This window comes from Channa argus, chromosome 19 (genome assembly GCF_033026475.1).
Source record: "Channa argus isolate prfri chromosome 19, Channa argus male v1.0, whole genome shotgun sequence".
In the NCBI taxonomy this organism is placed as follows: domain Eukaryota; kingdom Metazoa; phylum Chordata; class Actinopteri; order Anabantiformes; family Channidae; genus Channa; species Channa argus.
In genome coordinates, this window is record NC_090215.1 from 14,444,380 (window position 1) to 14,460,713 (window position 16,334).

General features: G+C 40.3%; 3 protein-coding genes across 5 annotated transcripts in view; 1 reads left to right on the top strand and 2 right to left on the bottom strand.

Moving 5' to 3' along the window:
* The window catches only part of LOC137104758 (collectin-12-like), a 32,149-nt gene extending 29,669 nt beyond the window's left edge, over positions 1-2,480 (bottom strand). Inside the window, exons 1-2 of the mRNA XM_067486415.1 lie at positions 2,194-2,480; positions 1,084-1,134 (exon numbers count right to left, since the gene is read on the bottom strand). Coding sequence (XP_067342516.1) covers positions 1,084-1,134; positions 2,194-2,200 — 58 coding nt within the window. The 5' untranslated portion in view covers positions 2,201-2,480. The remainder of the gene's footprint in view (positions 1-1,083; positions 1,135-2,193) is intronic.
* A 6,329-nt stretch (positions 2,481-8,809) lies between these two features.
* On the top strand, positions 8,810-11,745 carry tyms (thymidylate synthetase). Its single transcript, XM_067486218.1, has 7 exons — positions 8,810-9,165; positions 9,719-9,792; positions 10,158-10,332; positions 10,730-10,831; positions 10,952-11,127; positions 11,205-11,276; positions 11,366-11,745. Exons 1-7 carry the CDS (start codon positions 8,847-8,849, stop codon positions 11,501-11,503), a joined length of 1,056 nt encoding a protein of 351 aa, XP_067342319.1. The 5' UTR covers positions 8,810-8,846; the 3' UTR covers positions 11,504-11,745.
* Positions 11,746-11,889: 144 nt separating this feature from the next.
* Positions 11,890-16,237, bottom strand: enosf1 (enolase superfamily member 1). 3 transcript variants are annotated; one of them, XM_067486216.1, is made up of 15 exons: positions 16,073-16,235; positions 15,861-15,963; positions 15,276-15,391; positions 14,319-14,405; positions 14,206-14,232; positions 14,053-14,125; positions 13,934-13,972; positions 13,658-13,740; positions 13,460-13,582; positions 13,252-13,386; positions 13,012-13,053; positions 12,798-12,927; positions 12,316-12,415; positions 12,149-12,230; positions 11,890-12,043 (listed from the first exon to the last, which is right to left on the bottom strand). In XM_067486216.1, the coding sequence occupies exons 1-15, from the start codon at positions 16,151-16,153 to the stop codon at positions 11,942-11,944; spliced, it is 1,323 nt and encodes a 440-aa protein (XP_067342317.1). In that variant the 5' UTR covers positions 16,154-16,235; the 3' UTR covers positions 11,890-11,941. The 3 variants fall into 3 exon arrangements, with proteins under 3 accessions (XP_067342317.1, XP_067342316.1, XP_067342318.1); XM_067486215.1 differs by having other exon boundaries at positions 14,206-14,405; positions 15,266-15,391; positions 16,073-16,237; XM_067486217.1 differs by lacking the exons at positions 15,861-15,963; positions 16,073-16,235 and having other exon boundaries at positions 15,266-15,400.
* Positions 16,238-16,334: the final 97 nt, after the last annotated feature.

The window sequence follows — 16,334 nt, forward strand, 5'->3', positions numbered from 1 at the left end:
GCGCAGATACAGTATTTGCAGTGCTGCTGCCTGTGCCAACCACTTCCCTGACGGCAGCATCCGTCTATGTCCAGTGGTTTATGTAAAGAAGAAATATAAGACTAACACCAAAAGAGAGCCTTGTTGTGCTGAGTTGTCCACAACGTTGCTGTTAATTCTAAAGTTTCTTTGTTGTTGCTACAATTACTGTAAGTCTAAATAATGACAATGCACTAACCTTGAGGCGAGAATGTCTTGAAAGTAACCTGGGAAAACTACACCACAACTATCTGCTCATGTATGTACTTTGGGTGACTGAAACATAACTCTATATAGGTCTGTTGGGAAAACTGAGCAGAAAATGTGCCAGTTTGCGTCTTTAAGCTACACAACCAGGCTGCATTCGTCTATGCGGTTTCTCCTTGGTTTGGTTGAGGTGCTTTTCTTTTCTTTTCTACTTGTCTTGCGGAGAGCAGCTGTGACAAGGCAGCGCGATTTCCTTCTTTGAATCTTGAATCTTGAATCTCGAATGTAATTGAGACCACTTGCAAACAAAACCCAAATGCGTGCGAACTGTGTCTGCGTGTGCCGCCCCACGACAGTCAGATATATGTTGACTACAGTTCTGCTTTGAGTGACTCCACATTGTTGAGGCGTGGCTGTGTGTTTAAGTGACTCAATTGAAGCAGATAAAAGAGAGCAGAGAGTTTTGAAAACTTTTGATCTGGCGAGCTCCTTTAACCATCACTGGGCCTGTGGTGAGCTGGACCTCACAGACCGTCAGCCACATTCAACACAAAAGGAGCAAAACCAGTAGTAAGTGAGCCAAGCATCAGGACAGATGAAGCTCACACTGGCTTCTGGTTGTTCTGATTTTAAAAATCAGTTGTTTACTGGAGGTTTAATTAGATATTACATCCCCATAAATACTGAGGTAAGTTTAGGTAACGACAGAAATGTCAAGCCCACACACTTAGCACCTTCAATCCACAACATTTTAGAAAAGCTATAAAACAAATTGAAAACTGTAAAAGTTTTATGATTAGGGCTCTGCGTGAGTTGTTTTTCCCTCTTCTACCTTAAGAAAAAGAACGTTTCACTCACCGAACCTCTTGTATCCAAAAGACTGAACTTCCTCCTCGTCTGCAAAGTCGTCTGTGTGACATAATCAGAAACATATGACAGAAATGGGTCATACACACGCTACTTGGGGTGCTTTGTGTGTAAAGCAGTCGGTGCAACTCTGCAAAGAAAATAAAGCAAAGAAATGCTACAGGGCAGCCGCACAGAGCCAACAATTCACTGTGTTAGCCCAGAATACAGCAATCTCACAGTGGAGCCAGCCAAAGGGGCTTTACGTTGGAGCGCAGTATCATCTCTAGGTCTGGAGAACTGTAAAAGCCACAGGCTGCGGTTTCTCTGGGTTGTTGACAGTAAACCCTAATTGCACTCTGCTACACTGCACTCACGACTGGAGCAGAGCAACGACAACATCACTGGTAATGGTAAACAGATGGGGCCGAGGGGGAGCGACACGGGTGAGGAGGAACTACAGGGAAGAATTAGCTGAATATGTGTTTGATGGTGGAGTTAGACTAGATGAACGGCCACTGATACCACGTAAATCCGACCAGCCTGAGTGTGTTTACTCCTCAGTGTCTCATAAGGGAAGTGGTTATTAATGCTGATGGATGCAAAAGTTAGTATCCCCATATTTTGATATTTTTACAATCAACTTAATATTTCATTTACATTTAGGTAGTACGAATGTTTTGTAATGTTCAGTAATTAGTTCAACTTCGAGTTTATTTAGTTTATCAAGGGACACGCAACAGTTTGTGCTTGATGGAGCAGAAACACAACCAGTGATGAACTCATGCACTACAGGTGCCGTTCACTGACCGTCAGTCGTGCAGGATCTTTGGATTTGAGGGAAACCACCTTTTTTCCCTTTAGCTATCACTGTGGGATTTTTACACGCCTAATTGTGCAAACGTTATTTGGTCTTAATTTAGTTCAATGGGATGCAACTAAGGGTGGGAGAGAAACAACAGAGTATTTCACAACTTCTGGACCATAGTACCGTGATTTTATCCAGATGTGAAGTGCGCACCACAAACAAATACGCACAAGCTGAATGAAGTAACAATGAGGGAAATACCAGTTTAAATGAAAAACGTGCACTTAACAGTCAACAACACAGAGGCTTCCTACCTTTCATGGCGTTTTGTAACTCGTTGAGGACTGTAGAAGCGATGAGGAGCCCTGTCACTTTCTGCGCATCTCAGCATCCAGAGCAACAGTGTAAAAGTGGTTGCACGGAGAACGACACGCAAAGGAAATAACACAACTATAAGTATGTCTTCATGTCGGGTGTCGTGTTTAAAATCCCATCGTCTCGTTGCTCGCTGTGGCTCAGATGAGTTTGTCCAGAAGTGAAGTGAGTGTCCCCGGAGCGCTGCGCTCTGAGAGGGAAGGAGGCTGATCTGAGTGCAGTTCTGTTACCACAATGAGTTAAGTGACACAGACTGACAAACAATGCTTCCGGTGTGGCTTTCAGAATAAAGTGGGTTTTTTTTTTGTTTGTTTGTTTGTTTTTTCAAGAAATCGTATTTAAACCATTCATTGTCTTTACAAGCAGTACCAAACTCCTCATTAAAAGACAATCTTGACCAGAAAGATTAACAACTGGACATGTGCCAAGCTTTAGAGATCCTTACTTAAGCAGCCAGCAGTTATGGTAAAATAAGATAACATGATGGATATCCTTCTTTTTTTCGCTAGTGTAGCCTATGGGGCACGTCTCCGGACGAGCAGGCACAGAAGCTTATCATTTAATTTTCCAAAGAATAAAACACTGACTGAGTTCTTAATGACTTTCTCATAGTCCACATTTTAGGTTTGTATACAATGCACTTAATGTTAGTTGAATAGTTGAATAATTTGCAAATGCATAATAAAGAGGATACAAGCCATGTTTTAAAACAATTTTTGTGTTTCCAGACTGCGAAAAATCCTTTGGACAGATTTGTCACACGTCTTCCAAAGCAGAATTGAGACACTGCATTATACTGTAACTCATCTTAAAAGCATTTAAAGCAAAGACTTTTTAGCCATTCACATGTCAGGTTTATTTTATTTTTCTGACTTTCACATGCAGTAAAGAAAAAAGCCTGCTCAGTTTTGGCCTCTACAACTAAATCCACCCTAGACAAAAAGGACACATCCATTCTGAAGACCAAGCAACTTTATTTCCGGCATTCTCCCATTATTCTCCCGGACTTTCCCCTCACAGCTTGACGCCACCAGCAGTTCGTTTTGGGGGCCGTGTTGTCCCAGTTTTTTGAAGTCGGTCACTCACTGTCCGCTGGCTTCTTTCATCACCACAGACCCCGGGACGTCGTGCAGTAATCCAGCCGGAGATGAGATTTACCTACTGGGGGGTTGATGGCAGTCACGTCCCCGGGTTAAAATCTGGTTCCCATTAGAGGTCATTTCAAAGGTTTGGGGGGGGGGGGGGGGGGGGCACGACGACACGACGACATCCTGTGCTTTTACATATTCATATAATTTTCTTCAAACATGAAAAAAAAAAATTTCTTTCGGACTTTTGACCACTCAGATATTTTCTTAACTACTACTCTCCTTTCGGCTTATCCCGTGAAATTCCTGTAATGAATTGCAGAAAAAGGATTGGGCTGCTATTTCCAGAAATGAAATTAAGAACAAATCGTGCTAATTCTTCGATTAAGTTGTTAATTATATACATATATTATGCATATATTCAATGTACATCTATTATTGGTATCCACAGCTATTCGTATGATTATCATACAGCTTTTTAGAATATATTCTAAAAATATATTCTTTTACTTTTATTTGTTTTTACAATTTCTTTAGTCTAATGAGTTAAACAAATACCCTTGACAGTATATCTTACTTCTTGATGGAATAAGCTTAATAAAGCTTATTCCATCAATAAAGCTTAATTAATAAAAGCTTAAGGAATAAAGCTTAAGCTCAAAGTGTGCTGATGAAAAAAATTAATGAACTTTTGTATCAACCTTGATAGTTTGATCATGTGCATTTGTTTAGTGTGATGCCTTATATATATATATATATATATATATATATATATATATATATATATATATATATATATATATATATATATATATATATATATATATATATATATATATGCATATATCAATTATAACTACTAATAATATATGATCAAATCAAAACAAGTTTTATTTCTTTAGACCAATTCCTAAATTATAAATGTGCCTCGGTTATTTTTACAGCCACTCACTCCCAATATTCAAAAAACTAAAAAAATAACTCTTCTGCATATTCCTATGCACTTAAATCCATTTTTTTTTTTAAATACCTTCCTTTCTGTTCTTTCTTGCACTTGCATCTCGTGAAATGTAAACACTTTTCTGATAGGACTTTGCTTTGATGTTTTCTCCTTGAGTTAGATTGTTGCTGCCTTGTACCTCACGTGTTAGTCGCTTTGGAAAAAAGTGTCTGCTAAATGACTAAATGTAAATGTTACAGCCTGTGTTAGAATCTCACTTCAGATTAGTCAAACATAAACAAAGACTTGAGACGAAAATGGAAGAAACCTGTGGAGGAATAACAAAAGAATCCCTTTGTTGCTCTTTACAGATGTGGACAGAACAGAGATAGAATGTTCTTACCTTCTGTTGCCTGGGATGGTCCCAATGCAGCCAATTAAGCTCCTCCAGTGGCCATTTCTCTATAACTCTTCCAGGTGCGGTGCTGATTCCAACAGTTCCTGTGTTCATAATCTCTGGCCTGCAGATGCAGATGCGGATCACTGATCAAAGGCAGAAAGACATCTGCATCCTCCCAGACTGATTAGGAACATTGGCCACAGTCTAGGTTAGTGTCACTGGGTTACACAAGGTGTCCTGATGTTAGTATTTTTACACTTACTTCAATCAATTGATTTAGAGGAAAAACTAAAGATAAACTAAATCTCGGCTCTATTCAAACTCAAATCTTAAAATACGGGCTCTGCTTAAGTTTGACCCTGTCCATCATGTAGTAGATACCAGACCAGCTTGAGATGATAAAACAACTAATTACCTGTTTTCCTTAGGGCTTCAAAACTGTTATTTTACTGTTGTCTATAATTGGAGCCGCAGGCTGGTATTAGGGCTTAGATAAGGATTGTGGCAAGCTGATAAAAAGCAGCTGGGGTTCTGGCATCTTGCAGCCAGGCTCCTGCTGGTCCTCATGCAGAGGTTGGGACCTAATTTGCTGGGTCATGGCTCACAGCAGAGAAACTCAGATTAGCAGAAGGCTGAGAGAGCACACAGGAATTCCACATTTACTATGCCTCTGCCATGTTCCCATATCAAGAAAAGAACCATGACTTTTGAGATTGACTTGTATGCAGCACTACAGGGTCGATTTTCAGCAGATCCTCACAAATTACATCCTAAGTTCTTGCAAGTGTGAACTAGTTTCAAACTGCGGTTCTAGCAAATTAGAATTTTAGAGGCTTAACAGACATATGAAACACTGGCATCATGTTGTTGGATTTTTGTCCTTATACAGTCAGAAATGTTGTATTATTCTTCCAGTTTTGGATAATGTGAAAATGGTTCTCTAAGCACAGAAAAGAAACAAGGCTACCTCATTTGCAGCCATTTGATGTCTCTTTTGGGTCATTTTATGAAACCTTTTAATCACGTGGGGATCTCATTCATTGTCTGTTGAATGACAGGTGGTGCAGCTTTAACAATTCCGGGTAAAAAAAATAGCAAATTGGTGCCATTCAGTCAAACAAGAAAGGAAAGCAAGGCTCACATGTCCCACTTTTGCTGAAACCACCTGCCTTGTAATTAAAGGTAAATCTTATAAACTAACTAGTTTCCTCTTGAATGTTGTGCGTTTGCTCAGCATACATGGCCTCATGTACAGAACTGCTCCTGTTGTGTCCTTCAGTGTAGAACTTAGACAGTGCCTGAGACCACAGCAATGTGCCAGGTCACTGCAGGAGGCCCAGGATCACAGTCAGCCTGAAGGAGATTAGAGAAGAAAGTTTTACTTGAGTAGGGGTCTGTACATTGGAGACATTTAAGTAAGATAGACCTGCAAAGAAATGAACATGTTGTAGTTGCCGTGCATTAAATTCTGTCTAAAGCTAATTTATAAATACATTATGCAGTGTGTATAAGACCCAATAGGCAATAATGCTAATAGGAGACGTGCTGCTGAGTAGATCCATAAATATAGAAACATCCTTTCTCTCCCTTTCTTCAGCTGCTGCTACACTTGTTTTCTGGAGACATACAGGCTCAGAGTTCTCAAGGCAAATTATTATTTTAAAGTTGTAATAGTTTTGACTTAACAAGAGGAGGCTTAAAGAAAGGGACTGAAAGTGATTCCATACAAGACTGAGGGGGAGCATATATATAATAAAAAGGATCAGTCTGAGAACGTACCCTTGAGGGACACCACATGTGACAGGAAGCGTCCAAGACTTAGGATTACCCAGGCTGACATATTCTATCCTCCCTGAAAGGTGAACCATTCCAAGGCAGTACCAGACAGTCCAATGTCACCTTGGAGCAAACTGAGAGGGATGTGGTGAGGAATAGCCAACATCCGCTGCTATCAAAAGGTCATTTGTGACCCTGACCAGAGCTGTTTCTGTGCTGGGGGCAGAGTGGAAGCCTGACTGAATTTTTTCAAACAGATTGTGTAGGTTTAGATGGTCTTGAAGCTGAATGGGGACGGCTTTTTTCAACACTTTAGAAAGAAACGGGACATTGAAGATGGGTCTATAGTTGCCAAGGATGTCTGGGTCCAGGATGGGTTTTTAAGAAGCGGCTTGATGAGTGCAGATGGAACAAAGCCAGACTGAAGGGATTGGTTTATTATTTTTGTGATAAGGGGGGTTCAAGGCAGCAAGGTTTGATTTATTCAGGGTTTTGAGAAAAGCCAGGGCACAGGTGGATGATTTCATTTTTCTGAAGATAGCCTCAACCTCACGGAAGCAGTGAAGGGAGTGGGAGACCCCCCATCCATGGGCTGGCAAACAGTGCTTGAATCTTGAATGTTTATTACTATTATCAGCAATGAGTACAGCTTAACTAGATCATGTTTTGTGAGTGTGTGCAGAGCTTTCTGTAGCAGAGGAGAAGTATGTTAATGCAGAGATAAATCAGGCTTTGAAACAGGGGAAGGACATGATGGGAGCAGCACAGATATCTTTTGGATTCCCTAAGGCAGAGCAGGGACAAGAAGGTAAAGTTTGCCATAAAGTACCTCTCCTCTAAAACCTAAATATCCCCAGTGTAAAAAACTTGAATCAACATGAAGTCAAGTCAGTGTTTTAGTGCAGTAACTTTGCACAGCACATGACCAGTGTAGTTGAGTTTTTACATGCCTGTCACTGTGCATATTTTCTGCCTCATAAAGGCAAAGCTGCACAAGGCCTCACAGAGGAACCTTAAAGCAAATAGTGAATGATAAATGTGGGAATAGAGCTGTGGTATGGAGTCAGAAGTTGTGTTTTGCTACAGTCAAGATAAATGAACTGTGTGTAGATACTATTTTCTTAGTAATTTCAGAATAAAAAGCAGAGCTGTCATTAATTAGGAGGCGATGTGGAGTATCTGCGGCAGAATGTTCTGTTTTGGACTTTCTTCAGGGGGCGCTGAAGCTTTTCAGGGAAACTGAGCAGAGGCTTCAGGCCTTTAAAATTTGAAGACTTATCAGCCAGCATTATCAGTGCAGGTTTAGTCAGCTACTGTCAAACTTCAGCCTCCTGTACAACCAAATTATCATTCTGTCCAAAAAGATCAGGAAGTCATTCCTTCCTGGTAAGCTCCAACTTAGCCCACTGCCAGCTGTTCACAGTGGGTTGAGTTCTGCTCATTTCAGGACCATGAATCTGGATCAAATCTTCAATTCAGTGTATTACTTATGGAGGAATGCGCTAGAGGAATTAAGCTTTGCTGTGAATGATGTTTTTGAGGAGGTACAGGAAACAGGACTATTTTCAGCAGTCAAGCAGATGTACCTGATGCCATTTAGCATGTACTCACTTTACTCAATCCTGAACACAACAGTAACATATTGTATATTTATCTCTAAAGACACAGGACCTGTTTCTGCCTTTGGACACTTCCAGGGCAGACATATGTGATGATGTTGGTGTATATTTGATGATAGTTTAGTTTCAATTGTGTTAAGTTTCCCATATGGCACGATCACATATACGTTCTCTGATGTTTTCATGGCTTGTACTACAATGGAGAAAAATATAATCCCAGCATCCACCGATTTTGCCAAAGCTCATTAAAGAGTTTTCTTGCACAATTAAACTGATATTTATGAACCTTGAAAATGCACTTTATTAGTGCATTTTTTTATAATTTATTATTTTTATTACTGAACACGCACAGCTTGTCATTTTATTATCCTTTTTAATTCATAAGATTTGAAATGTTTCTGCAATAAAATGGTGTACAGTGTGCTTGAATCGTTCTTTTAAAACATTTATTCTATCCTGGCACATACTCTTTTAGGGGTTCATTAAATTGAATGGTCATTGTAGAAAATGTTTGTGGTGCTTTTGATTTATAGTGTTTGTATATTGTTTATCTTATTTTGTTCACCCCCTTTATATCAAGGAGGCTAGACTACATATTCTAAAATTATCACACAGTTGAAAAAATATTTGTGGGGGTGTTACAGTACCGCTATCGACCACTGGGAAATGGCTAAAGAGCTTGCAAGGCAGGGCTCGCTGTGTTTATACTCTCGCGAGATGTTAGTCCATAAGGAACGGTTCCTCCCGCTCCTACTGGCTGCTCACGCCCATGTTTTTCCGAATCACGCGCCAAATCCAGCTGCAGACATCGAACCAACAACAAGGCTCCGGCTCGTTTCGCGCTGCTAAAATCCCCAAAATGCCTGCTACGTCAGAAATACACACAGAAGGGCTGCAGAGGGAGGACGGCGGGAGAAAAGAGGAGAAGACCCAGGCTGCAGAGAAGAAACCCGTTGGTATTTGCTGTGATGAACGCGGGTATCTGGATCAAATTGAGTACATTATGGAGCACGGCCGCAAAAAGGGCGACCGAACCGGGACGGGGGTCATTTCCGTTTTCGGTGCTCAGATGAGATACAACCTGCGAGGTGAGTTTGCTGCTTCGATCTGAAGGTTTCCTGGAAATCACAGTAAAGCTGCTGGAAGTTGGCAGGTACAGGTTCGCAGTATTGTATCATTTTTTTTACTTTTTTACAATTTATGACCCAAATAAAAAGTGCAAGGAAAAAAAAAACAAGTATCTGCAAATTTCCAATTAAGGACAATTAATAAACTGTGCAGAATTATCTTATTCCACTGGATGGGGACAAAACCCTTTAGATAGGAGAGCTGAAGGGGCGGCTCTGGAAATTGGTCAGACTGTGGCATTTGAAAAAATGATTAAAAATCTTTTATTATATACAAACATGCATAGACTTTTGTGTTCACATTAATAAATGACATGGGACAGAATAAAGTAGCATAAAATGTAAAAAAAATCCAACTAACAGAATTGTACTTAGCTGATACATAATGGCAGCCTAGATGACGCAGAACGGAAGTGAAGAAAACCCTCGGACTTAAATACTTGTCAGGGTATAGAATCTACTTTGATATGATTTAGTCAATAACATAAAATCACTAATTGATGTTTATTTCTAGACCAGTTTCCCTTGCTGACCACCAAAAGAGTGTTCTGGAAAGGAATCCTTGAAGAGTTACTGTGGTTTATCAAGGTGGGAATGATGAGAGCATTTATTCCCTTTTTTTTTTTTAAATTGTCAGTTCAACAAATTATTTAAAAAAAAATACAAAGATCTTACTTTTTTATAGGGGTGTGTAACTCTGCACACTATGTTGAAAGGTTTTCTTAATCGTCAGTTTTACTCCTTTGTCTTCTCTTTCATTGGAACAGATGCAAAGTAGCTCCTGGGCATCCAAAAACTGAATAACACCTACCAATACATGGGTACATGCCAAAAAAAAAAATAGAGGGGGAGAATTTAGAAACTGACAAAATATGACTTACAGTTTTGGCATCATTTCTGATGTGTCAAGATGCACTAAATTGCCCTCTGATCATTTTTGATGTGTGTCACAGGGATCAACAAATGCCAAGGAGCTCTCAGAGAAGGGTGTAAAGATTTGGGATGCCAATGGATCTCGGGACTTCCTGGACAATCTTGGGTTCACAGACCGGGAAGAGGGTGACCTGGGGCCTGTGTATGGTTTCCAGTGGAGGCACTTTGGAGCAGAGTACATAGACATGCATGCAGGTACAGTATGTCACAGCTGCGTGTGTGTGTGTGTGTGTGGGGTTCATGTCTTTTCTGGAAGAATGAAGGAACAGTTAACCATTACTGTTTTCTCAGTTGGTTACTTTGTAAAATATCAAGCATTAGAGAGAAAAAAACTCAAGTGTTGAGGTAATTTCTTTACCTCAGTACTTGGGTACTACACCAACTCAAGTTGGCAGTATTAATTATATTTGATGTAATCAATTCTATGAACTTCCTAATGTGTCGAACTGCTGGCAGGAAAACCAAACGGAGAATCATTTTCATTAGATCTAATTTGTTATAATACGTTATATAATAATAATATGTTATACACGTCCAGTAATGGATTACTGGCCTTCATATATCTAATGATTTTAGTACTTTCTTCTAACAGATTACACAGGACAAGGTGTTGACCAGTTGCAGAAAGTCATTGACACCATCAAAAAGAATCCAGAGGACAGACGAATCATCATGTGTGCTTGGAACCCCAAAGGTGTGGCAACATCAAAATTAAACTTTACTCATTCCAGCCTCTAAGCCCTTCTTACAGCTTCACTATATCCGATTTTATTAGGTTGGATTTAAAAATTCGTCTACTAATATGTTGTTGCAGACCTGCCACTCATGGCTCTACCTCCCTGTCACGCCCTTTGCCAGTTCTATGTATGTGATGGAGAGCTGTCCTGTCAGCTTTACCAACGCTCTGGTGATATGGGCCTGGGCGTGCCTTTCAACATTGCCAGCTATGCACTTCTTACCTACATGATCGCGCACATCACAGGACTTAAGGTAAAGCTTTTATCAAAGCTCTAATCTCTAGATCATGTGTCCTCCATTATCTCACTAATGTTGTATTATTTGTTTAGCCTGGTGACTTTGTTCACACTCTGGGAGATGCTCACATTTACCTTAACCACATTGAACCTCTCAAAGTACAGGTAGGTTTCATAAATGTTAGGATTAAAAAAAAAAAAAAAAAACCTGTTCTCTTCTTGAATTTAAATTGCTCATCTTTCTAAACCTGCAGCTTCAGCGGGAAATTCGGCCCTTCCCCAAGTTGAAGCTTCTGAGAAACGTGGAGAGTATCGATGATTTCCGTGCAGAGGACTTTGAAATCTGTGATTACAACCCTCATCCCGCCATTAAGATGATAATGGCTGTGTAAAAATCCCAGTTTAAAGATAAACATGAGGGTTTCTTTACAATCATTTTTATATGCACAGTATAGTATGTCTGCTTAACTGTATATATTGTAAACACTCAGTTAATCTAAAAACACAAATTTAAGTAGGTATTTTGATTTTTAGCAAAGTGACACTTTAAATCACTTAATTTCAAAAGAAAGTGTTTTCTTCTGTTACTGTAGCTTTATTTTTATCTACTTTGTAAATAAAGGATTTAAATTTATCTCAGCTTGATTTGTAGTGGATTGTTACTTTGCCAAGCGGTAAAATACAAATTACACATGAAGCCTTTATAAAGTGCGTTCTGCACTTGTAATAAACCATAACAAGCTGTAAGCATTTCTGACTACGAGTACATTAATCAATCTCTACTCAACTTATTCTAGTTCAATGTTAAGGACATGGTGGGATATGTTGGATTAGGTCTTCATTTGTGTTAAGTGCAGCTTCCATACTTCTCCTTCAGGGTACTGGTGTCTCTTCACTGAGGACTCCAGCATCTCACAAGAATAGCCTGGATCCTGACAGCAACAAGCACAGTTTACTCAACTTTTAGAAGGAAAAAGAAGAACATTTTTTTACAATAAGGCACAGAGACTTAGTTTTTATCTCTACTTCCATCTTGCCTTGGGGGGCATGTAGTGAGCATCTTGAATCACCACAGGACTTGTGAAGTGCTCATGAAGGTGGTCCACATATTCACACATCCTGGAGGGTAAAATAAAATGACTACAGTGCTCTAGTATTTCAGAGTAAAGAACATAAGATGGTGGTAAAGAGGACTCCTTCATACCGGTTGTGAAGATTTGCAGATAAACAGATGTAGTCAAAAAGAATCAGATGCTGAACAAGCTCACAGAGACCGACTCCTCCAGCGTGAGGACAAACGGGCACTGAGGGAAAAGAAGTTGTCACTGCCATGTTTTAATACAGTCATGCAGTTGTCTAAATACAGTACAAATTCTGTTTGATAGATTTTATTCAGCCGCCCTTTAGCTGAGTAAAGCGGTTGATGATTGGTATATGTTAAAAATAGTATTATTTATTGCCCATTTTCCATAAACTGAGATGAGTCATGTATATCCAAGATAAAATGATTAAACTTGTGCAAAACAAACAAACAATAAAACAATGATCTTATTGGACATAATAGAAAAATAATTTCTTAAATATTAGAGGTTTAAAAAAAAAAAGTAAAGCTAATATCTATGCTTTTTTCTACAGTCCCTTTCAGGGCTCCATAAACTTTTGTAACTGTCATGTTTAGACGTTTACCCTGAAACTTCTGGGCCATCAGCATCACAGCCAGGTTCTCATTGACACTGCCCAGTCGACAACTGTCTATTTGGACAAACTGTAGAGCAGAGGCCTGGAGAAACTGCTTAAACATCACCCTGTTGTGACACTGGGGAGAAACACAGCCAACCGTTGCAAAAGATAATTTCATCAATTGGTTCTATTTACAACTGAGCAAATTCTGAGCGCTGACCTGTTCCCCTGTTGCCACTCCAATCCCGAGTGGAGCCAAAGCCTACATCAACAACAAATTCAAACATCTTTAATATCTTTAGAAATGGATAACTAGAGGTCAGAGTCTCTGTTTGAAGAAACTCTTAATATTTCTTGTTGATTACAAATTCACTCAAGGCAACAAAAAAAGAGACATATTCTTTGGCAGCAATGAACAATCACATGATCAAGGTGAAAAAAAATCTAACTTCTTTCTCACTTTGGAGATTGCAGCGTGACCGAGAATATCATCTGGAGACGTGGGCTCCTCAATCCAAAGAGGATTGAACTCAGCCAGGCTGGACACCCAGCTGATCGCCTCGGCTACATCCCACCTCTGGTTGGCATCAATCATCTAATACAAACACTCATTATAAACCGTCATTTTCCTTCTGGATGTACAACAGTACGGGCAAAAGCAACCTTACCAATGTGTTACTGGGTCCAATCATCTGCCTGATGAGGCAGCACCTGCGTTTGTCGTCCTCTAGATCAGCTCCAACTTTCACCTTAAACTTAGTCCAACCGCTCTGAAGTGCATCTGTGCAGAGCTTCCGAAAAACACAGCTGTCACTAACCGCATTTGTCTTACAACCGATATGTTATGTATATTTTAGAGCAGACACCTGTTGGAGCTGCTGGTCTGAGTAACCGAGCCAAGCGCAGGAGGTGGTGTATGCTGGATAACCCCCCTTCAGCATCTCATCCTCTGGCAGGAGAAAAGAAGCAGTCAGCACAGGCAGTAAATACTCAAGGAGAGGGAAGTGTGTTTAATAGATCAATAGTAGAGTAAAGGGGCCTATTGTGCAGGCTAAAAGCCCTTATGTGAGTTTTACGAGGCAATTTTGTTCCACTAGATCCCAATCAGCCATGTAATTAATGACCACTTTCAGTGTCCTCACCTCTCTGCTGCTTTCCCTCCTGTGCTTTCACAAGTATGTCTGCAGAAGGAAACAGAGGCAGGAGTTCTTTCTGAAATCTGAGCTGGATCTGAACTAAACATATCACAAGCCAGTCTCACCATGAGCCTCCTCCTCTGTCAGCACATCAGTGATGTATCTGAAGTCAATGCATGAGACAATCTGCTTTGGATCCTATGTGGACACACACAATACACTCTACTTCCCTTCTGATCACATGTTTGGCCTGATTTCCTAATTTCCTGTTTCCTTACCATGTCAACAAGCAGCTTCCACAGTGGCTGTAGGAAATGATGATGACAGCAGATTGTGAGTAATAAGGTGTCATTTATGTGAAGAACATGGTTTACTCCACTAACAGCCCCACCTTGCCTTCTGCCCTCGCCCACAGGTCCCACACAGCATTTAGGACTGCAGCAGTAGCCAAGTGGATCACTCCTTTCTCTGGACCTAACTATTTCCGACAAGACAAAGATTTTAAGACATCTAAATGTTCAACATTGCATAAATAACAGTAAAAAGAATTAAAAAGGAAAATATAAAAAAATGGGGATCACAAAATGTAAATAACTCATTTACAGTAGGTCCTAAGTTAAATGTAATTAAAAGTGCTCAGATCGATTTGAAAACCTTTCACATTTAACTTCAGTGGACCTAATCAGGACTGTTGGCCAATTTAAAACTTAATTATAGCATCTGTAAGTCCTATCAATACTGTGAACAAACATTTATAGACGGGATGGCTGTGGATCAGGACTGAGGGTGGTCGCCAAGAGGGTTCCTTGCAAGACACTGACCCCCACTATGCTTGGTCAGGGGAGCACATTGCATGGCAGCTTTATCTACATTGGTGTGTGTGAGTGAGTGTGTGAGTGTGTGAGTGTGTGTGTGTGTGTGTGTGTGTGTGTGTGTGTGTGTGTGTGTGTGTGTGTGTGTGTGTGTAAGAAAGGCAACATTGGAAAGAGCTTTGGGTATCAGTAAGGTAGAAAGCTGCCATATACTCATATAGTGGCCACTTCATTAGGTACGGTAGTACATTAGTAGTAGTGCAGACAATTTTCCTCAGATACAACAAACTTCAAAAGTCTTTTTAATAGATTTTAAATGAAACAGATTGTGAAATATGATTTTTGGATATAGCTAAACTGTATCATAAGTCATGTAGTGTTCTTCAGGAGGATATGACAGGATATGAGGACGCAAATCTCTTCACAGTGGAAAGAGTAAGAGCTTAAAAAAAAAGTTTTATTGGAGGGAAAAATAATTCTGTTTTATTCCAGTTGACGTAAACAAGCTCCATCATTGTTCGTGTACCTGCTCGTACCCATCTTATCTGCCCATCACTGGTCAGGAGGCGGTAAAACCCACGGAAGTCGCTCACAATCTCTTGCAAGGATTTCCCAACAACCAGTGGTGCAAGGGCCTCCACCGCACACACCACTGCAGGGTTACAAGCAGCAAGAACAGACCGGGGGTTTACAGTGACCTACAATATCAGGGAAGTTTATTTAAATCACATCATTTATTTATATTAGAGTACTCTGATCACACACACACCTAAAATATGTTGGATCGCATTTAATAAACGTTACCACAAGGTGGCAGCAAAGGGTTTAAGGCTGCACATAGGGAAGCAGAGAAGAAGAGACGGGCAACATTTTGCTACAATATTATAACTAATATTTGTTTACAGAGCCTGAACTGTATCATTAAAAAACAACAATTAGTATTTACGCTCCCGGAAGTCTAATTTCGTGGCTTTAGTGGGAGCATTTGAACGCGCGCAGCAGCAACAATGTAGCTAAAAGTTCGTGTTGTCTTTCTGACAGCGTTAAAGCGCCAGGATTCAGGAAGCTCTGATGTATTTATGTGCAATGTGATGTGCAATGGCTGCACCTGTAAATCTCACCAATCTCTGTGCCTTTTCCCAAAGTGAACGTTAGGCCGAAGCCTTTCAGTCCGGAGTCCGTGTCGATGAGCACATAAGCGGCGGAATAATCCGGGTCGGTGTGCTGCAATGTGGAAAGTGACAGGGACAAAGTGTGGACATTCATAAATGCAGATGTCAGCTCATCGGTGCCTGTGCCAGTCGTAGCTACACAGCTGCATAACCTTCCTTACCATCGCGTCAGACCCGTGTTGCTCCACAGACGTGGGGAATCTCACATCCCTCACTGTTAAACTAACAATTTTCTGTGACATTTCCGCAATGAGATCACATGTGCCTCGAGAGTGAGTCCGCTTTAAAAGTACCCTGTCCTGAAGTGGCCTGGGGAGGCTGATCCCACCCACCTCAGCCTGTCATTGGGTTAAACATTTACAGCTGATCTCATACAAAAATAAGAAAAAACAGGCTCAAATCACACTTTTATTGTACAAATTC